A 25,068-nucleotide genomic window follows, 5' to 3' on the forward strand; every position below is an offset into this window, starting at 1 on the left:
TCCCATTATTTTTTAATTCCATTTGGCTGCTGCTCGCTGGTGGGAGAGCCGTCTCCCTGTAAGCTAGTAGTTTCCATAAAAGCGAATTATGCTTCCATTAATTATTCTTGATCCTGTTAACATGCATTTTGATTAATGAGTTCCCCTTATCTAGTCGTTGAAACAGGAAGTGATGCATGTGACCTGCGAAAATTAAGCATTTTAACGAGAAATGTGTTTATTAACGACCTAATCGACTCAATTTCAAAGCATTATCGGATTGATTTTATTAACAAATTCCGTTTGAAAATCATTTGCTACTAAAGCTGTCATTACTAGACTGTGAGTGCTATACAATAACGCTGATGTTTGAAAATCTCCCCCTAAGAGCTTTAAGTAAACATGCTTGTAACAGGGACAGCGTTCTGTCACTGGCTTCTCTTTGAACTTAATAAAATTTGAAATGGGAAACTACTCAACTGTTCGTACAGTACAAGGAAGAAGCAATATAAAATGTTTTTCGACCACACGAGATGACCCATCGCATAAAAATCTTTTATACTGCAGTTTAACTTCTATGCAATGGTTTTGTCGTCACAATCAAACCAAGTAGATTTAGCATGTTCCACACATTCTAAAGCACATTTTAAATACAGGCAAATGTTTTTGAAAATCTCTAATAAATTACACATGATATTATCTTGCATTAGGAAATGATTCAGCATAATTAGCCTACGGCAATACATCATCTTAAATCAATCTGCAGAAGTACCAGCTTCCATTTTCACTGTCCTACTTCACAACAAGAAGAACGTCTTTAACAGGATATCATAACAAAAACTCAGTTGGAGAACAAAGTCACAACACAACTGGTACACAATTGGACACAATTCCCTCCAGTTAATGATTTGCCACAAAAACAGCCAAATGGTATCTACTTAAACAGCCAATCCTGTGTTGGCCATTGCTTCATCAACCTGTCAGTCTCAATTAGGCTGAAGGTCAAGAGTATGTTCTTGTACAGACGATCTGCATACAGCAGGTCTAGCATTTCATTTGATGCTTCTGGTGGGGCGTGACCTGTGCTAAGAGGCTCAGAACATCAAGTTAAGACACAATGTAAGGTAATTTAATGGGTTTTTATTTTTTCACCAGCAATATCCAGAACTATAATTAAATTCAAGTTTTAAAATGTCATTGGCAGCATTTTGCTCACACTAAATGTAGTAGCACAAAAGCTCTTTTTTGTTAGTTGGTGTTAATGGAAAGAATTAAAAACTTACGTGTTTTGATAAGTTTGAACTTTTTGAATCAACATCGTACCTGTGGGATGAGATAAAAAAAAAATTTGATAAGCAATGTATTCAAAATAGCAGATAATATACAGCTATGGCCAGAAGTTTTGCATTACCTAGAATTTTAGGATAGAGACATAATTAATAAAAAACTATTCTGATATTTTATTTAACATCATGTAATCAAAGAAACTACAAACTGATATCACAAAAGTCTACCGGAAGCAATAATAGTAGTACAGTATTTCATGTTAGATTTCGAAATGTCACATTTTTAAGTATGTCAGTTTTTCATAAAGTATATGGAAAACTACAAAGCGGTATGCAATTCAATATGTTAACGTAACATTATTCAGCAGGTTTCATTCAACTTTATGAAGCAAAAATAGTTAATTGAATAGGCTGATGCAAAACTTTTGGCCATCACTGTAGAAGAAAACTAAGATCTTCAACTGCAATTTTTTTATTTGTTTATTTAGCAGACGCCTTTATCCAAGGCAACTTACAGAGACTAGGATGTGTGAACTATGCATCAGCTGCAGAGTCACTTACAATTACGTCTCACCCGAAAGATGGAGTAGAAGGAGGTTAAGTGACTTGCTCAGGATCACACAATGAGTCAGTAGCTGAGGTGGGATTTGAACCGGGGACCTCCTGGTTACAAGACCTTTTCCTTAACCACTGGACCACACAGCCTCCTATTAAAAGTTTGATAGCTCATTCAACAAAAGTAGCAATTCAAAACTATTCAGCTGCTGCTTATGAGAAATACTCACCTTGTTTCTGGATTATAATGCATGCTAAACATAAAATGTGATTGTTCACATTTCAGACAGTGTAAAACTATCAAGCCTTTATATTCTTTTTCACAGTTATTACACCAATTAACCCATTTTAGAGCATTGACAATCAAACAGAATCAAAGCATGGCCACAAGTTCACCCCTGCACACAGACTTTTAAACATGAGCAACATGCAGTTTAGTAAAATGAGACATTTACATCTTTAGTTTGGGATCCATAACTATAATAAACTAAATATGGTACATTTAGAAATACAAAAAACATATTTGTACATTTCTTAACATAGAAAAGTTTCTCTTAGTATTTCTTTATATCTTAGGTTTTTGACTGATCCTATTATTATAGTATTTAAAATGGCACAGTTTATGAGACTATTCTTTCTTTGTTTTTTGTTATTACATTTAGGTCTCAATCATCAGGCAGTGGGGTCCTGGAGGACAGCAGTATCTCTCATACTAAACATTACAGATACATTTACACACACTGTATAAAAGCAGAAAATCAAATATTCAAACATTTACAATTAAATATAATAACCGGTGTGTTTTTCAGTAATGTGCTTGGTGTGCTCATTTCTTATACTCAAACAATAATGTCTGTGCAGGGGTCATTCTAGCTCAATACAAAATTGTGCCTGGTGACATTTAAGTGTCCCTAGCCACTAACACTGCTTTGGTAGGTCTCTGCTGAACTTAAAACTGGTAGAAACAAGGTGAGTCTGCTAGTGATATAACTGGTTGTACTACTAGTCCAGCAGGCGTTGAACACCACTGATGTTTGTTTAGTTTCTTTAACTAGTCATTTTCACTAAAGAAAGAATGGTTTATTTTCTTTTGTTTGTCTCATCTGAGTAAAAATATAATTAGCAGCTGTGAAGTTGACGGGTCTGTTTACATGTTTGTTTTCAGTTGTTGTCATGTTTGTTCAGGGTTTTTAATAATGTCGTGATGCCGGTGACTACAGTATGGAGCAGAAGGTTGTTTTTTCTAAATTGTCTTTTGTTTTACTTGTGTATTATATTCATGAATGTTCCAGCTAACTGAAATATTAGCTGAACCCACAGTGGAAAAATATAATTACATCTAGGGATTGTTGAGTCATTAGTTTATTTTAAAAAAGTGCACAAATGCTTATGGTCATTGTGGAGTTTCATTTATTTGATTTATTTTAAAATGTATTATTGCATGATCAACATTTTGGTCATGCTGGCACTGCTGTGCAATCTGTTTATTTTACTGATCATTAAAGTTTCACATTTTTCCTTCAAATATGTTAATCTCAAGCTTAATGCTCTACTGCCAAATGCATTTTTTCGTACAACACTTAATTCCATGTTATTCTTTTGATTAAGTTATTCTGTCTGTGTTCTTGTCAACACGGATTACAGGGGGCCCTATAAGACCTGAAAAAAGGCAGTGCGACAGAACCAGAAGCCAGAGTGGGAAGTTTTGTATGCTGGAAACTATTGTATTTGACACCGCTACGATGACTGTTTGTTTGGCCTGCGTGAAGAGATGCCAAAGAGAATATAATATATTTGGCGATACACAACAATGCAGGAAGTTGGTCCCTCCTTAATTTATGCAAGACATCTTTAGAGTGATCACGTGGAAGAACAGGTCAGGTTTCCTTAAAGGGGAAAACCAGACATAGAAAGGGAAACATATCTATGCGGAAAACATGCAAAAATAATTTGATAATATATTTTACTGTTAAGTTGCATTTAAACAACTTAACAGTAAAATTAAGTTAAGTGTTAAGTTGATTTTAATTTAGACTGAGTGAAGCTCATGCAGTCAGGAGGATGACAGTAAAGCATTAGGAGCAGTGGGTATGTATGTAAGTATGTAGGTATGGACAGATGTATGTATGTAGATGTATTGTGCCATATATAAGAATGGTTATTTATGGGTATGCATTGAACATGTTTGTACACTACAATGATACTTCAGTAGCCATTAACACATGTATGTATGAGGTCACTACAGAAACCCTCTGGCCAGATAGTAAGTCATGCAGCTTTCCTAAAAGATTTTATGAAGATGACGTCATGTTTGTGACTCATCTAGTCGCTGTCACTGCAGCACTGGCGACGTCCATGAAGCAAATAATGCAGCACCTTTCCCAAGGAAGTTCTGACAAAAGATTGCCTATATCATTGTCTGCTAATACTCCCCAGCGGTGTCCTACAGGTCTCCCTTCATTGACAGGATGGTGAGACAGCAGAATACAAACAGGGCTCAACTCTAGAAAAGGTTATGAAGACGGTTTTCTTTCAATGGTTTTAACACAATGAACTGTTCTATTGTGATATAAAAAGCTATTATATACTGGCTGGCAAACCAGTCTTGACCTAGTAATTTGGAAAAGTCATCTATGAAAATCAGATGGGCTGTTTTTTTTGTTTGTTTTTTTTATAAACAGGTGCTGTACCTTAATAAACAATAAGAATATCTCCTGCTTCAAATGAGTTGTGTTTGTTTTCAAAAGAAATTTAAATGAATGCCATTGCCATCTGTTTAAATAGATCTTCTGTACACAGACATGGGTGGAAATACTGCAAAGTTTTCTATCTGTGATGAATACAAACGTATTCTGTTTTCCATAACATTATTGAATCCTTTTAAATGAAATCATGCTTAATACCTTGCTGAGTAGTTTACTCCAGTCAAATTTAGCGGTGTATATTTCCTGAAGACACATCCATTGGTATAAACAGCTCTTGATTTTGTTATGGACATACCACAGGGTGATCCACTGATCCCTGACACCAACCATAGAAATAATCTTTAGTATTCTCTACAAACCATTTCAATGTTGCACTGTAACTGCTCTTTTTCTTTAAAAAATAAAAAAGCAACCATTCGGTTTGTTATTCGTTTAAAGTTACATTTAAGAAATACATGCCTTTCTAAGAGGGGTAGTGATTATTGTCTGTTTAGAAGAGTTTTGTCTACCTTGATTCAATAATTTCTGTGATATTCTATTATGGACAGTTATTTACCGGCTCCTTATAGAACAGAATGGCATTATTCTTACTAAGGTTTTACTGCATTCTGATTACTAGCTACATAGTCCACATATCTTATTCAGAATACTCAAATTCACTTCAGTGGAATACTTGATAATAAAATATATAATTATTTAATATTGGCCAGCATGTTAAAATGCTGTGCAATTCTTTGTTTTTGCTGTATATAAAATTAAATAAAAACACTACATTTATGATTTCAAACCAAATTGACCTATGTTATGATGTTTAAGGCCCCCCACAGATATACTATAGGGCTGGTCCTTTGTCCTCTGTTATCTTTGTTCCCCATAAAAATGTAGAAAAGATTTGCCTGTAGCTATTCAGCATTTTGAAACTAATTACACAATTATTGCATAATTGTTTTATTAATTGTATTTTTCGGTGCTTATTTTGAGCTATTTTCAAGTTTTATGTAAATCGTTTTTTTGGGGGCTTTCGTTTTTGATATACTGTATGAAATTAGTGTTTTTGCTTACTTTCCAAAATACTTGAGCGTTTTGTTTTTGGTTTGTTTGTTTTTTGTGTGTCAAAATATGTATATTAACTGGACAGTACTTGCACACTTAAGTTGTACCTTCTTTCCTTTGCTGTCTTCCACAACGAAATCCTTATGGTCACGGGCACATTCTTCTGGGATTTCTGTGTGTAGGCATTTTTGTACATTTCGTCACAAATCTGTTTTAAATCCTCTGTATTTTAACTGTAATACATCTTTAAATCCTAACAAGCCTCCATCCTGATTGTAATCTCATTTTAAATCTCGCAAGCAGAGTCTCCAATTGAAATGTAGGAATACGCTGTCACTCAGTAGTTGGGCCGGTTTTAAAGTATTCAGAACGAATCAATGATAGATACAAGTCAGGAAGGCGGGACATTGCCAAGCAGCCCTGGGAAATGTATTTATTATTATTTTTGTAGTAGGTTTTATTTTTTTTAATGGGAAAAGGGTAAAGTCAGCGTGAATAGATTAACTATTTCCACAGTTTTTCTGGTGTTTTCCACCGATTTAATTATTTTGTATCGGGGGTGTTTTATCGGGTTTTATCGGTTAAAACCGAATATATATATATATATATATATATATATATATATATATATATATATATATATATATATATATTGTGAGCCAGTTCACAGAACAACCAGCAGGAGGCGCTCATGGCAGGCTGAAACCAAGCCGGTCCACACAACAGGGGACAGCTGGAATGATCCGTGGCTGACTTGGAATCAGTCTGCAATGAGTTTGAAGAGTTAATTGCATGATAGGCTACAGGTGCTGCTAGTGTAGGAAACCGAGTTTGCTTATTAATTAGTAATTGCCTCGTTTGGCCAGCACCTTTATAAAAGGTTTATTTTTCTGTGTTTGGGAGACCGCTTGGACCATCTGAACGGAGTGGTGAAACGCAATACAAATATGAAAGTATCCCATTGGAAGAGAAGCACTGGAGGTACAGTGAATGAACATTAGTTAATTATTTCCCTGACAAGCCAGCTGTAACTTTTTTACACTTATTTTATAGGGTAGTGAGAACAGAGGAATAAAGCAAAATATAATGTTTAGACACCAAACAAAGTATTTACAAAAATCTGCTACAATGTGTGTGGTGTCCCCTCTCTCCTTTTCTTCAGCATTTTGTATTTAATGGCTGAGTTCATTTGCTGGAGAAACTGATGTTAATTCAATCTGACATCTTTCAACATCTATGCCCAGCTCTGCATGCAGTAGGTCAGAGTGACTCTAAATGTACATAGGATTAGTCATATTCCTGTTGGAAGCCTAACTAATGCATTCTGAACAATCAAGATCAGCGAATGCCAGTGTTTATTGTTTATTTCGGGAATGTAAATTCTTCCCGACTATGGGGCTACTGCATTATTTTTAACAAAACTGGAAATGATAACCAAAATGTTGCTGATAGTTCTTACTGGCATTGTTTTTTTCATCTGTAACCAGGATAGCGCTCACAGGAAGCGTACACGTAAGATAGGCACTATACTGAACATAGAAGTACATATATTCAAAAGCCATAAATGGTAAACAAAAAAGGGAACATGTAAATACAATTCACCCCTCCTTCTGCCTCACACTTTCGTGATATTTTATTTATAAAAATAAGAAGAAGAAATCTAAATCAGGCAAAAAAATAAACAAACAAGAAATATAGAAGTGATCTTTAGGTGCTTAACCCGAGTAATTCAGTTTTCGAGAATACACATTTTAATATCATTATGACATTTTTAACAATTCTGAACCATAAAAATGTACCACCTAACCAAGCCTACTTGAGAAACTGTTCATATTAACGTGGTGTGCAGACAAGTGAATAAATAAACAGTGTAGATTCCGAAGCCTGCAGCATTGAGAGGGTTAAAAATGTCATTTTAGGAATTACTGTTGAAGGGCATCCAGCCAAGCACAGCACAAAGCAAATATGCAATGGACAAGTGAAAAGAGAAATGGCAGCTGTTATCCAATCATTTTTAGAGGTAAATTGGATTACAACACTCAGAAAGCAACCTCTCAATTACAAGCCATCATCTACTTTAATATCTTCAGACATACAGTAACCCAATTTGTGCCAAAACCATTCAGAACACAGCCGTCAAGCCGCGCATGCCAGCACGTTTAAATAACATGATTATGCACTTAATTGTCATAAAAACAACACGCAGCTTTACAATATTTGTGTAGCGAGTGCTTTTCAGTGCTCTGTTATTTGTTTGTGCACACAACCAATGAATTAAATGGTAGACACATTTCACAAGCTTCATGTTGGCATACCCAGCGTGATGTTCTGCTTGCTTAACTGCCTGAGGGTCAAACATTCATTTTAGGCTGAGTTACAGCATTGAAGGTAAAAGAGAAGGAGCGGGTCATAAAACAGCAATACTCTATGTTGGGGGGAAATGGCTCAATAACCACACAGTGCTGTCGATTCTGACAGTGATTCATGTAAAGGGCAGCCACATTTGATCTTTTACTTCATTAAACGGGCTCCTTAGAACATTAGCATTCTAATCTGTAACCCTAAGACATTACCACACTTGTTATACAGCATATATGCATACATTAAACAGATACTTCAAACCATCTACATTGTCAGAATATTTCATTTTTCTTTCTTTTTTTATATCCATTCGTGATTTGCATAATTCACCATTTACCAGGCCAAATAAATAACAATCTAAGCAGAAATAGAGAATAAAACAAAGGCTCATAGTGTACTGAACAAAACATAAATACGTAATATAAAATACTAAATGACAGAACATAATATTTCTAATTTGTTCAGAAAGTGAACATCATCTTGTTTTTTGTCGAATGGGACATATTCCTGTTTCCTTGCATTTGAAAACTGATTGTATCACTTTGGTCCCTAAGCTGTGCTGCAATACAAGTTTAGCGTTCTGTTTGTATTTCACATGGGAACATGTCTTTACTGTTTTATTTGCTAGTTCTCCATTTTATTATTCTGAGGTACCACTATTATGATGACACAAGTTCTACTGATTTTTAATTAATTGTACCATTAAATTGCACATGCATGTTTAGTAATTAAATAAATCACATGTTTTAAAATGTTACATTTTGAGCACCACAGGTATACAACTAGAGAAGTCTAAAGTCTTACATTAAGACAATTAAACAACTATTTCCTCTGCCAGAAATCCATAGAACATTATTCTGAATCATTATTAAATCAGCATGATTTAACTGAATATTTTACACAGGTTCAGTTCCAACAAAATCCCCCAAAGTATAGAAGTCATGTGTTTGTCATTCCCACCCAACTCGTTTCTAATAAATATTGTAAAGCATATTAGAACTTGAGTATTTACTTACAAATCAAACCGGAGGTTCTGCCTCTCTTCAAAGAAATAGTCCAGCATAAATTTCTTTACGAAATCAGGATTCAAAGTGTTGTCAATAGCTTCTGTTCTTCCATACTACAAAACAGATAAAATAAGTATCATACAATTTGAATAATATTGATTTAAAATATATATTTAAAAAGTGTATGGCTTTACTCAATCGTTTTCCATAGTACATTACACTCTCAAGTATACATAATCTGCTGTAACAGTTACAGTGAACTGAATGAAGAATTACTGACCTGTCAAAAGGTGAACTAAAACGTTGCGAATATGCCCATTAACACCAGGTATCGTTTTAAATGTTTGAAATATAGGGCCCGAGTCATGTTTGCAGCTAATTTAAAAAATTTTAAAGTACTGATAAACTTGTTTATAATACTCTTCAAAACCCATCCTTAGAAAGTTTCGTGAATAAGGCTTATGCAAACTATACCTGTATATGTTTTGTCACAAGCAACTGCAGCATCCTAGAGGTATTAATTTAAGAGATAGGAAAATTACCATGTAGGATGTTCCATCTCCAATCAAAAATGATATTTAAACAGATAGATCTAAAAATCACTGAAGATGACATTCAATTAGCAATCCCTCTGATATTCTTACACTGACTTTACCCTTTATTACTGCAGAAAATGTCATGACCCTATCTTACACAAAACCCACGCCCTATGTATCACAGTGTTTGCTGTGGTTGTGTTCATTTCTATTTTGTAATGTTTGTTTTTCTGTATTTCCTTTCCAAGTGATTTGTTATTGTGACAAAAACGAAGTGATTCTTGGTGATACATCTCCCTCCCAACCTGTGAGGGCGCTATGTAAAGGGAACAAAGTACCCTGGACTGGATGGCCAGACAATTCATTCCCAGGGTTAGGCGGAAGTTGGTCATCTAGAAGGGGGGCGGAGCTCCAGAAGGGAAACGATGTTGCAGCCATGGATTGGAGGAGCTGTTGCACTCGTTAACCAAGGGGTCATGACAGACGGTACAAAAGGGGACGGAGCGAGGTGATCTGTTCATTTGTAATGGTTAAACATGAACTGGAAGGAGAAACCTGTGTTGTTATCATGAGTGTTTTGTTTGTTTCTTGTCTTGTCTGAAAATACTGTTTGTTGTTATGTAGACGGCTGAAACATGATCCGGAGCTGTCGCCAAAGGCCAGCACTAAACCCGGACAACACTTTGCACAATAAACTGTACTGTAGAGCAGGCACTGTGGACTTGTGTTTGTGTTCGTGTTACGTGCAAGTGTAAAAGATCGGGACTATTATTATTTCGGTACCAACCCGCGGATTACAGTAAAGCAATATACACCGCTGTATTGCTTATCATTGTTATTATGTACTGCCGTTGTTGTCAACAGACCATTAGATTATACAAAACAAAAAACCATTACGCCTGGATTATCATTGTCTGTCTGTTTATTGATCACCTGGACCTGCACACTGGTAACCACTTTGCCACAGTTATCTATACAACTTTCTTTCTTTCATTCTCAGCTTTTGTTCTTATGAATATGGTAGTTTATCATTATAATCTAGTTAAGTAACTGTCATACTACTTGACATTGTCTTTATACTGTACATTGCAATACAGTAACACAAGATCAATAAATGTGACCCACATTCCTGTAACCAGTAGAATGAAACTATAATTAACAGTAAATAGTGCAGCTGAAAGTAGCAACCTGCAAATGAAACTAATTTCTCCTGGTTCATACATATGGGCAAAGAAGATATGCCACATTCGTAAAATAGCATCAGGGGAGGATATGTTAATATTTGTAATTTAGAAATCACTATAATTAGACTTCACGAGAAACTTGATCAGTTACGCCAGCAAAACACTGGTGAAGGTTTTTACCTATAGGAAAATCCATTTACCATAGAAAAACATGTCATACATCATAGGTAAGTAACAAAAAGTTATGTACATAAATATGTACATAAAGTGAATGATACTTCACATGTAAATTAGGTTCAGTGAGTCTAAAAATGCTGACTTTGGGAACTTAACGAAATGAATACAACATATAATACATCACAGAATGAAAACAAAATGTAAATAGATATGAAGGAAAACACTATCATACTTAGGGCCCACTGTTTTTAGCCTTCAAAAAACTGCTTGAGAAATCTTTCTCGTCTGGTAGGGAGTGTCCATAGCAATCGTAAGAATATACAGTGTTAGCCAGCTAAAATGCGTTCGGTATTCCTCATACATTTATAAACACCACTGTATAATTCCCAGATGGGCATACAGGTCTATAGTGTACAGACATAGAATACCATTGGAGAAACTTGAAGCAATTATCAAAAAGGACTAGCTATCAAGCTGATCTGTTCTAGATGCATTATATAACTCTGACTAGGTAAAATAATCACGACTACATCGATGGATCCCATCCAGCAATTTATTTTTTATTTTTTTATGTTGAACAGTATATTTAATTAGTCTTATGTAAAGGAAATGTGCTATGCATGCTGGTTTCTTCAAGCATATAACAGCACATCTCTTTGACTTAATGTTTTTCTACAGTTTCCAGCTGTAAACTGAAGAGCAACATTCTGTCGAAACAGCAGGCTTTTAACAAATAAATGTCAGAGTTTGAAGTGAAGGAACTTGGCCTCTAGCTTAGCTGAGTTTTTTTAGGGCAAGGGTAAACACAAAAAGCTTTATCTTTTAAATAAGCTAGACTTGAGAAACAAAAGCTTTTTAAAGTGTTAATGAAAAACTACAGTGCAAACAGCAGTATGTTATTTTCACTGAGCAAAATGTGTATTTTATTATTAACATGCTATGATATATATGAAATGCTCATGATAATCCAACTCCAGTGTTTTTTTTTTTTTTTTTTTTGGGGGGGGGGGGGGGGTTAATTGTTACACTCTGGTGTATCAGCAGAATTTGTTGAACTGCTTTACAAAGTCCCCAGGATATAATGACTGGAATAGAAAATGATATACAAACTGATTCTATACAACAAGAACAGTACATTAGTTAAGATAACTGTGATATTTCATACAGTGTCTGTACCAGGTTGCTCTTCTGGCCATAACAAAAACTAGATTTGCTGTAACCCACTCTACATGTCATTTTGACCGCTCCACAAATATCTGTAGTCACTCTGGGGTTTATGTTTAATTTAAATTTGTATTATTACATTAAACAGTGTACAGCCAGTTTCTCTCAGGTAGTACAGTTTTTTAATATAAATATATGATAATCCAATACATTTAATACTAAAAGCTACCACTTAATTCAGTTCCTCATTCAATACAGTATTGTACAGCCACTGCCTCTGCACTACTTCATCCCAAATCGCAAAACAAACCATTCAAAATTACTGAAATCTATCCCTTTCAAGAATACAATAAAGGTCATAATATTAAATAAACATATTTGAATGCGGCTGATTCGATTGTACTTACTTCTCTCCATTCTTTGTTTCCAACTCCTTGTGTATACAGAACACAAACTGCAAAAATAAAAGAGTACATTAGCATCTTAATATACTGTTAATCAAAGATAGTAAAAGTACAGCAGCATGTACGACAGATATTCAGAACTAGTATCATTTTATGTCCTGTTCTTACAAAAGTCACTTACAGTAGAATACAGCAAAATGGCAATGGTAAATAAAAATATTTGATTAGTCAGTGTAATTTAGTAAACATTAAAATCTAATTAAAAGATCACAAATGTACTGTAGTACCAATTGCAATGCTTTGGAAAAAGGTACAGAATTCTTTGAACCACGTTCAGTGCTGTGTCTCCAAAGAGTTGGTTCACTATGCCATTCTGCATGTGTCCAACTACCAATAAAACAAGCTGAAAACAGTGTTTTGCACAGCCATGCCTGCATGAAGGTTTCACTTCCGCAAGCCATTGTTGATTGAGACGCACAATGAGCCAGATTGCAACAGATGAAGAAACATTTGCTCTAATAAACATTTGGGCCAACGGTTCAATCCAGAGAAGCTTGGATGGAAGCGTCTGTAACAAGCTGCTTCCGGGGCATTGGTGTATTTGCTTCTGTCACCCAGGTCGACCCTGCTTTAGCAAAAGCAGTGTGAAATCACGTACCCGACCCGCATGACACCGGGTCCTGACTCGGGTAGAGCGTGCCAGTGTGAAACGGGCTTAACACTTTCTCTGCATTGCCAAAAATGATTATACCACTATAAAACAGCTGCAAGTGTCTAACACTGATAATGAAACACTGCTTGTAAACAGTGACACATGTCACTGCTTTAGCATATGTCACATCCAAATTATATTTTTCAATAGTTTTTTTATTTTTATTGCACATGAACATCTGCCATGTTCTAAACAAACATGGAAGCAGTGTTTTAAAGATTACATTTTCATGCCTTGTCTTTAAAGCAGTACATCCATTTGTTTGACAACAGTACATCCATTATAATGACAACCTTCAACATCACAATACCTACCGTATAGTGGAAACTTTTGAATCCACCCACACATCTTTCAAAATAGACACAAATAACATAATTCCTTCTCCCTTTTGTTTGAATATCAATGTAGTATTTTTTCATCTATATGCAAATAATTTAAATCATACACTGGGTTTATTTCTTTTCCTACTGGATCTACTGTACAAAACAATACACTTTCCAGAGGAACCAATTGTGCCACCTGTAATTATATCAGATTATTGTTTTCCTTATTACCACTCTGAATCACTGATGTGTTATATGTTGGATGGACACACATCTATTTTAGAAATCTGAGCCTAGCAAAACTTCATCATTGCAAGCACTTTTTATGTGTAAATTGATTGCCACTGCTTGTGCTAATTCTGTTCTATGGCCAATTGAATATAACTTAGCATGCTGTATTTCCCAAACAAAAAGATGTTCCTCTATATTATACATGAATTACACTAGCTGTCATGGAGTGTTATTCTGTGGTCCAATTATTTTTTTATGTGAGATATCAGTTTATACAAGAAATAAATATATATTGAATTGTTTTAAAACATTTGCTTTTACAAACAGTTTTGTTTGACTAGTTTTAAGCAAACCATTCTGTAGCTGCATCTACAAAAGGCAAAGGCATTGGCAACAGTTTAAGGTCATGTTCACATTATTATTATTATTTATTTCTTAACAGACGCCCTTATCCAGGGCGACTTACAATTGTTACAAGAAATCATATTATTTTTTTACACATTATTTGTTACATACAATTCCCCATTTATACAGTGGGGTTTTTTCTGGAGCAATTTTATGTAAAGTACCTTGCTCAAGGGTACAACAGCAGTGTCCCCCACTGGGGATTGAACCCATGACCCTCCGGTCTGGAGTCCAGAGCCCTAACCACTACTCCACACTGCTGCCCTTTAGTTCAGTTCAGTTCAGTTCAGTTCAGTTCCTTTGATTTAAAATAAGAACATTCATATACAGTTAGTTTTATGGGTTTATTTCCATGTTGTTTCAGGACCGAGTTAATTTGTTTTCAGATTGAAATTTGAACTCATTTAGATTTTACTATGATTAGTTAACTGGATGTTTACACTGTGCAATGCATTTTGGTATCTTTTTAAGATGGCAGTGATTGGAGGATTATTCTGCTTTTTGTCAGCATGTGTTTCAATTTTGAATATCTTTTTATCGCTGTTGAAGCAAGCACTGGAGGTAAGTATAGAAGCTGGAGGGAGACCATTCTTTGTCAAGTTCAGCATTTTGGGGTTCTTGTTTCCTTGTTCCTTTCACTGTCCATATTGTTCCCCTTGACAATTTTATACTTTTGCAGGACAGAAGAAACGCAATGCTACCAACCAACTAAACAAAAATAAGTGTCAAACTTCACTTTCCCCTCATCTAGCTGCAAAGGCCAAGGTTTAGGGTTTGTTTCCTGTGTGCAATAGAATTGTTCCCATGTTCACATTGAAGTTTAGCAAGTGAAATGAACTCAGTTCACTTGCCAGACAAACTGAGACCACCTCTTCAGGTAGACTCAGTTTGGTTTGTTTGCTAAGTGAACTTTGTTGTTCACACTACAATCCAAACAAACCGAACCATAATGAGTGCAGCACCAACCCCCCTAACAAACTCAGTGTGAATACAGCCTATACTAAAACAGTATATACAGTACTTCTACAGTCTTCTTTAAAATGTTTACAGTGTGACTATGGAGAAAGAAATAAAGCACAACAAGTATACATAGTTCACTTGAGAAGGATCATTGATCTAGCATATGCAAAAAAAGAAATTCTAATGACACACTGGTTTACAATGTAGATTTGGCAGTTCCAAACAAGTACAGAACAAGCTACAGCACTAACCTAGTCGTTTATCACTTGTTTTAATTGTTTTACACTTGGTTATGCTGCAAGTTCCCTTTGAAACCTTACAGGACTTTGAGCACCCCAGAACACTACAATCAAACGTTTTCTGTAGCTCTCAATGAGACTTCTGCACCTGTTAACAGGTAGTTTGGCCCACTCTTCCTGAGCAAACTGCTCCAGCTGTCTCAGGTTTGATGGGTGCCTTCTCCAGACTGCAAGTTTCAGCTCTTTCCATAGATGTTCGATAGGATTGAGATCAGGACTCATAGAAGGCCACTTCAGTATAGTCCAATGTTTTGTTCTTATCCATTCTTGGGTGCTTTTAGCTGTGTGTTTTGGGTCATTATCTTGTTGGAGGACCCATGACCTGTGACTGAGACAGAGCTTTCTGACACTGGGCAGTACGTTTCGCTCCATACTAATTAAAGAAACTAATTAGTTTGAAATAGAAAAGATAATAAATAATTGGATTATAGTGATATTTCAAACTAATTAGTTTCTTTAATTAGTATCACACATGTCTCCAATCTTGTAATCAGTCATTCAGCCTATTTAAATGGAGAAAAGTAGTCACTGTGCTGTTTGGTATCATTGTGTGCACCACACTGAACATGGACCAGAGAAAGCAAAGGAGAGAGTTGTCTGAGGAGATCAGAAAGAAAATAATAGACAAGCACGGTAAAGGTAAAGGCTGCAAGACCATCTCCAAGCAGCTTGATGTTCCTGTGACAACAGTTGCAAATATTATTAAGAAGTTTAAGGTCCATGGAACTGTAGCCAACCTCCCTGGGCGCGGCCGCAAGAGGAAAATCGACCCCAGATTGAACAGAAGGATAGTGCGAATGGTAGAAAAAGAACCAAGGATAACTGCCAAAGAGATACAAGCTGAACTCCAAGGTGAAGGTACGTCAGTTTCTGATCGCACCATCCGTCGCTTTTTGAGCGAAAGTGGGCTCCATGGAAGAAGACCCAGGAGGACTCCACTTTTGACAGAAAAACATAAAAAAGCCAGACTGGAAAGCCAGACTGGAGAAAGCTCTGTCTCAGTCGCAGGTCATGGGTCCTCCAACAGGATAATGACCCAAAACACACAGCTAAAAGCACCAAAGAATGGATAAGAACAAAACATTGGACTATTCTGAAGTGGCCTTCTATAAGTCCTGATCTGAATCCTATCGAACATCTATGGAAAGAGCTGAAACTTGCAGTCTGGAGAAGGCACCCATCAAACCTGAGACAGCTGGAGCAGTTTGCTCAGGAAGAGTGGGCCAAACTACCTGTTAACAGGTGCAGAAGTCTCATTGAGAGCTACAGAAAACGTTTGATTGCAGTGATTGCCTCTAAAGGTTGTGCAACAAAATATTAGGTTAGCGGTCCCATCATTTTTGTCCATGCCATTTTCATTTGTTTTATTATTTACAATATTATGTTGAATAGAAAATCAAAAGCAAAGTCTGATTTCTATTAAATATGGAATAAACAATGGTGGATGCCAATTACTTTTGTCAGTTTCAAGTTATTTCAGAGAAAATTGTGCATTCTTTGTTTTTTGTGGAGGGGTACCAACAAATTTGAGCACGTTTGTACATATATATATACACTTTAATAAAATGAGTGAGTGATCAATAAATATTCGGTTGTAAAATCCGACTCCTTATTTTCTGATATTTTCCAGTCTGTTAGCTCCAAAGTGACTCCACATAACCAATACATGTTTGGAGAAAACAGTTTTGATAATAATGATCTTGTTGTGTATCCACTGATTTACTATGATCACTGTTGTAATGAACTTGGAAAAGACCAAGTGGAGAAGCCTTAGGGCTCCTCTGACCTAAATGGTAACCAAGTCTGCTGGATTCCATCTGGTCATAAATATTATGTCTTTAAATAAAACAAAAAATAAGGGATTAGAGAGATGCCTGGAATTGTACCAAATCATTTTACCCTTTTACTGTGACATAAAACTATAATGCATGTTCTCGTGTAATCATTGGGGAGTTTATATGTTTCTTAAAGAGGGTTTTCCTTTTCAGGATTCATACATTCATAAATAATATTCTGTCTCAGAAGGACACAACCAGAACCAGAACACAATCAGGAGACGTTCCTTCTAATTTTCCTACACAACCAGTCCAGGGTGCTCAGGCGTATGCTGCCAAGGATTTGTTCTGTGTTCAGCGATGAGCCAAGCGGTTTCCCTCTAAGAGACTGGGAAACCAGCCAACTCTTGTTTATCATTGGTTCCCTGTAAGCTTCATAGTTCATTGATGATCAAGGGCAAGCACTATCGAGTACGACTGCTTCATCTACCCTACCATTCCCTGTACTGTCTGTAAAATACAATTTAGCATTTAATAATCACTTACTGTAACTGTGACAAAAGCACATGGCTGACCTGCACCTATACATTATGCATTTCACACACAAACAAGAGCTTATAGTATATCAAAATAAATAAAACTGAAAAACTTACAGAGATTCATACAAGGCTACTGGAGTGTGAATGAATAGCAAGAGAGAAGACAGAAAAGCAGAACAAAAAGGATGCCTGAAAGAAAAAGGAAAGAAAATAAATAAAATCCAGCAAACAACAAGCATAAGAATGAAGAGGTTACCAAAAAAATTAAACACGCCAAAATAAGGCAAAGGGTTAAACAATGAAGGCAAGGATTACAATTGATTACAATCCAATCACATGGATATATTAGTCAGTCACCAAGACAGACACCACAATGCCGCACATTCGGATATGCTGCACCCAATAATAACCACTGAAGTGTGATGCTAGGTCACTGTGAATTGCATGATCCAGAGAGACACACTGATAAAAAAAAATGGTTGTATACTAACACCAAAGGATGAAAATAAGCGGAAGAACAGATACAAGCAGCCTACTAAATTAAGAAGATGATTAAAAGAGGGTATATAAAAACTCACTGGTAACAAATGGTTGGACAAGGGCGAAAAGCTTTCAGAAATACTGATGTGGTTTGAAACGCAAGGTGTGGACTACAATAATTACATTTCTGAATGTTAAGTCTTTAATTGCTTTCTGCAAAGAAAATAAAGCCTGACTCATTCCAACAGAAAACAAAAGTAGCAAGTACAATTTTCTGTGCAAATTTTAATTGATCTATTTCTGTAAAGTGTGTGTAATACATGTAACGTACTGTATAGTACCATAAAGTATTAAATGCGGCACCATGATCTACCTTGAGTTAATTATGTACTAAGTTGGACACAGTAAAAAATGTGCTAAAATCATTTAGTTTCAATTTAAAATAATATTGTATTATTTCAGCATTGTACAGTAATTGTACAAAGAATGCAGCTGCATGATTTATTTTGTGTTACTGGTAACCTAAAGGCTAAAGTAAAAAGAAAGTGTGCTAGATATTAATGTACTGTATACTGTACAGGCCCACTATACAGAGTTAGATTTTTTACATAATGTAATTGAACAGAGAACACAGTAATGTTGTTTATTTCAGTGCAATGATTTATTTGTACATTCAAAATAAATTGAGCACTATAAATGTGTGTGTGTGTTTTTTTTTTTTAAACCGGACATTCTCTCCTAAGGACTACTACAGTTAATTAATAGCATTCCCTTTATCAACCATGTGTTAAGTGCAAAGGCAAAGGTACAATTTTAGACAGCCATAAAAAAAATAGGTATAAAAAGATATAAAACTAGAAAGAAACTACTCAGAACAATAAATGAACTCTTACATGCAACTGAATTTGCGTTTCAAGCTATTTCTTCCATTACATTTGCCTTTGCCTTATCACCTTGAAGCTAGGAACCATCGCTAATGGTTTTAGATTTGCATTTATGGTATGTTTCAGTTCTTGATGAAATGATTAATCCTAATACAGTGTAAACCAAACCGATTTTTTTTGTTTGTTTGTTTTAATACTTCTTACAACTGTCTCTCCCTCTTAGAATTGAATTGAACATAACACCATTTTAATACAACTTATGTATAAGTACCATACATTCCCTGCAATGGCTTTAAATACAACATTTGAGTTTCATGAAAAAGTGGAATTTTCTTTTTTGAACATAAGTCAATGACTTGCAGTTACTCGTGTCTCTAATTTCATATCACAGCCAACTATAAATGAAAGAAACAATTGTTTTCCCCAAGACAAAAAAAAGTAAAATACATAAATGGGACCATTACTTTGGCATTTGTTACATGCATATAGTGTGTTTTATTGCAAACAGAGAGCTATTTATAGAGAGTTTACCAAAAACAGGTAAATTCAGAAGTAAAAAACTAAAAAAAAGGCCTTTCAAAAAAATGTTGAAAAGCAATTGGGGCTGTAAGAAAGCTCTGAAAGAGTGGTGAGTTATAACAAATAGAACATGAAGTGACTGATGGAGTCACAGATGAGCTGGAGGCGGTACACTATATTTAACTGAGGACTAAAGTCAAAATTACTGTTTCAGTTGATTTTACAGAGAATGGTGGGCGAGTATGGGAAGGCTGGTCGCTGAAAGCATCACCAACTAAAAACACTCGACTGGGAATAACGCACCACTCCACAGACCAGGCGAGCAGTAAAAATAGAAACCTGCCATCTGCACATCAGAACCTTGGCTAACAAAGAAATTCCAAAAATCATGTCAGTGTAACTCTGTACTTTCATGTGACCACAGGCTGAAAATGTGAGTTCCTTTTACTGTACATTATATTCTTCCAACTTACTGTCGGACATGTTTTATGTAACAAAATATGTTTACACAAACAATGTGGATCAGAAATAGTACTTTCTTTTATATCACTAGCAATTTATTTTAATCAATTAATTTGAGTCCTCAACCCCACTATTATAACAAGAGGTGACTTGCACTGACTAGACACTGCCCTCCTAACAGATGCTGTGCTGTCTGCTGTGTGCACTGTCCCAGAATGCCCAAGACAACATAAAGTGTGCCAGGCTAAAGCAAAAATGTCATCTATAGAGTGAGCTGAATTTTAAATGATAAGTGAATTTTCAAATGAAAGTAACACAAAACATTTTAGATGTGTGCAGGGCTGTACAGAGTTTACAAATCTGAACATATCTGCTTTTAATTTAAGATATCATTGACATAATGGTGTGTCATACTTATTGCCAGTATCTACCGATGTTCACTTCAGGAATATACTTACTTGGATCCGATTTAGAAAATGTGTCTCTGTCCAAAAGATTTCTGCAAAAAAAAAAAAAAAAAAGATAAAGATAAAGAAAAAGAAAACGAAAATTAAAACATTAAAAACGTGAGTAGATTGCAATGTAAATACAGCTGCCCATCAGCTCTATATCAATCAGGGTGCGATTTGTCAAATTTCCAGTGGGGGGGAATAAAATGCATGAACTACAAAACAAGCAACAGTAGGAAAGCCTCTAGTAAAAATACGTTGATACATCACTCACTGTGCCAACATCTGCCACCATGCAAATGCAGTTATTGTCATTTTAAACTTATTATTATTATTATTATTATTATTATTATTGATAACTAAAAGGTAATAACAATGTAAGCTTACAATCAACCAATATATATATATATATATATATATATATATATATATATATCCTGTAACGTAACCTCAAGAATAATTGAGCATGGAATGTACACATTTTAAACTGCCCTGACTTGCTGTACAAGAGAGTTTAACCGGTTCTGTGATATTTTATGTTCTGTTACCAAACAACCACTGCTAAACTTACCTAATATCAACAGAAACAATGGGCAGCTGTTCTTCTGAGGCAGCTTCTGATAACTTATTCCTTTGGCTTTGAGAAGATTGTGTAAGGCTTGTGTATTTATTGTTGATACACAGTAAGTGGGTTTATTGGGGGCTACGCAATTTGATTAGTTTAATTGTCCCTCGTGTTTTTACTGCTGTTGGGCGTAACTCATTCCAATATGCAGCTGCTCACGATTGGAATGAGTTACAATCAAGGCTTAAACTCCCTGGTTTTATCTCAGAGGGTGCTTTCTTTTCTAGACATGAAGCTCTTTTCCCTGTTTCATGTGATTGTCAGAGCAGATGCTGATTTTATTAGGGTTTTTTTTTATTATTATTTCGTATTTCTGTAATGTTTCTAACTGTCTATGTATTGTTGTCTGTTGTATTTATGTTGCCTCTTGGCCAGGTCGTTATTTTAAATGAGAACTTGTTCTCAATGTCTTACCTGGTTAAATAAAGGTTTGAATTGAATTGAATGAGGAGGTCTACAGATCAAAAGGGATAGTGCAGCTGTTTAGTTTTCCTGTATCCCCTGCATAAAGGTCGTCAGTATACAGGAACCCTAACTGTCGAAATGCAAACCTGCATTCATTTCAACCTGAAAAATTAAAGGTGTAGGCACACATTTCAAACATAGTGTAACCCATACAAATTACTCCTTTTCTGTCCTACTACTAAAATTACTATTGATTTCTGGTTGCTTCTCATTTTTCAAAACTTTACTGTTTTTAAAAGATTAAATGCTGGTCTATTTTTTCAGCAGGAATTTCTCCTGTTTTACAAATAGAATGTATTAGTCCATAATTATCAGTGAAATACTTTTACATTGTTGGTTACCATTTAAATAGATACACAGGGAACTTTTCTTGTTTATAACCAACAGATAAAACAAAAGCTATGATTGATATAACAAGTGTTATCAATGTAAATATTATTTTCTATTAATTGTGACAGACACATTGTACTGAGCAAGCATGTAATACTTTCTGTCACCATGATAAATGTTTCCTGCATGTTGCATCACTGCGAAAATCTGAAAAATTAAAAACGAGAGCTGAGATATTTGATTATTTGATTGGGTTCTTTCCATGCAATCATCTAAAACCTGAAGTAGATGCTTCATTATTCCATTAGGCACAACAACAATTAAGTGGAGTGTGAAAGTAACAAATGAAAGTTTAAATTACACACACTGACTGACTGCTCGGCCATAGAAATGCCCTGTTCTTTATCCCTGCTGCTGTTCTGTTGGTTCTCCAGTAGCACTCTGTATCAATTTTAGTCTATCCAAAAGTCATTGATGAGTAACAATAGGGGATTGGGAGCCTCAGTTAGAAGTCTAATGTTCTGTAACTAGAGTTTAACAATTCAGTTTATGTCATTCTCCTCCAGTAGCTGGTGTGATGCTGTCACAAAAAAAAAACTGTAAAGGTAAATTCTGACATCCTGTAAATCAGAATCCACTCACAGTGTCCTAGCAACAGTACATGGGTTCTACAAAAAGCCAACACAAGAACAGTTTCTGATAAACTTATATGCAGTGTGGGGTAGTGGGCAGCAGTGTGGAGTAGTGGTTAGGGCTTTGACCGGAGGGGCGTGAGTTCAATCCCAGGTGGGGGACACTGCTGCTGTACCCTTGAGCAAGGTACTTTACCTAGATTGCTCCAGTAAAAACCCAACTGTATAAATGGGTAATTGTATGTAAATAAATAATGTGATATCTTGTAACAATTGTAAGTCGCCCTGGAAAAGGGCGTCTACTAAGAAATAAATAATAATAATAATAACATGGTATCACTGAAGAAAGGCAATATCTAATTTTGAAAATATGTGAAATAAGTTCCAAGAAATGCGATCTCCTTGTCTTAATTTAAAATTGGGTACCTAGAGTATATACACTTTTAAACCCAGTTAAAACCCCAGATAATCTCTTTAATCTACACAGTACGAACACCCAACCCTAAATATGGTGTGCAACAGCATCTAAAATAAAAAAGCATGTAAAAAACATGTCATTTTTTGTCATGCATGCAGTATATATGGGTGATTCACTTCATGCCTCACATCTTTCTGCCAGAGTGTACTGTACCATACAGAACCAACAGTCTGAGAAGTCTTGTACTTCTAAAAGACTCCCCAGGCTTCCAGTATACAAAACAAATACCATGGAATGATATATACCTTGTATTTTAATGCTACTTGCTTCTCTGCCTTATCTAATAAACAAACAACCTTCTTGTAAGCTGGATGAGCTGTGTATAATTTAAAACCAACCTTACATAACTCACAAGCTAAACTATAAAGAAAGCATTAGCCAAAACATGTATCACTTGACAAATTTTTGTTTTGTATATAATCTAAATACAGTAGAATCCTCTTTTTACAAATTGCCCTTTTATTGGAATTTAACAACATAAGAACATATTTGGGAATAAGAGATAAGTGTATATCGTTTAAGTGTATACCCGCTCAAGTGTATTAAATGTACAGCAGTGATACTTTTTATACAGTTAACTGAGCATGTGCATTGTGAACCGAAATAAACGGGCACAGGCCTGGTGTCAGGAATGTGAACGTTTTCAATGCATCCCTGCACTAAAATGGCTACAAAAAAGAAAGGACTTTTCATTAAGAGACTGTAAAGGACTATGATGTGCTAAAATGAAAATAGCGTTTGCTGAAGGTACATTGATAATGATTTCTCTTCATTTCATTCTTGAAAGTGAACGTGCATAACTGTGCAGTGTTTAACATTTACTGTGCATTTAAATAAAATATTGTAAACTGATGGTTATGTGTTTTCATGTAAAATAAGTAATTGTTGGCCTGATAAGTGAAGTTTCAAAGAAACAGTAAATACTTAGGACTGTAGCATAATACATTTTGTTACCAGAACAGTAATAATTTTATAAGAAGAATTGTGAATGCAGATCACAAACTTGCTTAAGTGTATACTTCATTTCCTGTAAGCGTATAAATATTAGTGAAAAACAGATTCCCTTTCAATTTGAAGATGACCAGCAAAACATTACTTATGCGAAATGCCTCCTATTGGCAGGTATTCACTGAGCTCTTTATAACAGAGCTGCCGATAGGCCCCTTCCTGGGGTGATGTCCTCAATCCCGCCTACTGAGGGATTAAACAGTCAGCCCATGGAAGCCATGTTCTCTTTTTGCTTCTCAAGACGGTAAGGCAAGACCTCTGTGTAATGTGACTTTGGAGAAAATACGATTGATCGATTTTAAGCTTCAGAATCACACATTACATGAAAGGCTACTAGAGAGGCTGCTAAACAGAACGTAAAACAAATAACAGCTTTCAGAAAACAAACTTGAAAGTCACCACAGACAAAAAGTATGTCGGTTGCAGCCAAGTTAAATCAGTACTACAGGTACGATCTAGCACAGCCACCTCACTTCAAACAACCTGCTGCTTACTTTTTAAACGTAGTTAGAATTTTAGGCCCGAATAGGCACGTTTTATTTCTTTTGAAATAAATTCTTGGATGGGACAACAAACGTACTGCATATATGCCTTTATTAAAGTATGCCAGATGCCCTTGGGTAACCGAGTTTTGGGACTGCTTCTAATCGATTTCCACATCTGTATAACTTGGCAAATCTTTGCCTTACACTTCCAATCAATTCAGTGGATGCGAAACATGTAGTCTCAATGTATTGGAAAGTCTTCACACCACAGAGACAGAGAATGTCGGCAGCAACTGCTGGGGGATGTTGCTCCATTGAGCTGGGGTTGCCTTGTGCCACGTAGGAGGAGCTGAACTAAGACCAAGTCCCCTTCTTCTATGCTTTAATTCCCCCATAATATCACTGATTCATTGGGCAGCCTTTGCATCTTCCACAGCTTTCTTTGCCACCCACTTTCTTCAAGTTTTCAACACAGGTGCTGCCTCCATTAAGCATTTGTTGCGTGAATCTACTAATGTAATTTCCAGTCGGACCTTGGCGCACTTAAATTCCTCGGTTAGAGCAGAGACTGGTAGCTGCAGTATTCCTTTAAAGTC

The 25,068-nt window shown here is 35.7% G+C and overlaps 1 protein-coding gene across 3 annotated transcripts in view; it reads right to left on the reverse strand.

The window, feature by feature from the left end:
* The window catches only part of LOC117415827 (copine-8-like), a 110,334-nt gene that overhangs the window by 66,694 nt on the left and 18,572 nt on the right, over nt 1-25,068 (reverse strand). For 2 of the 3 annotated variants that reach the window (XM_034026673.3, XM_059027186.1), the window contains exons 2-5: nt 20,459-20,499; nt 12,415-12,461; nt 8,956-9,059; nt 1,263-1,302 (exon numbers count right to left, since the gene is read on the reverse strand). In XM_034026673.3, coding sequence (XP_033882564.2) covers nt 1,263-1,302; nt 8,956-9,059; nt 12,415-12,461; nt 20,459-20,499 — 232 coding nt within the window. Of the gene's footprint in view, nt 1-1,262; nt 1,303-8,955; nt 9,060-12,414; nt 12,462-17,769; nt 17,848-20,458; nt 20,500-25,068 lie in introns of those variants that run through there. The other variant, XM_059027185.1, reaches the window with a different exon arrangement.

This window comes from Acipenser ruthenus, chromosome 7, assembly GCF_902713425.1.
Source record: "Acipenser ruthenus chromosome 7, fAciRut3.2 maternal haplotype, whole genome shotgun sequence".
NCBI classification, from domain to species: Eukaryota; Metazoa; Chordata; class Actinopteri; order Acipenseriformes; family Acipenseridae; genus Acipenser; species Acipenser ruthenus.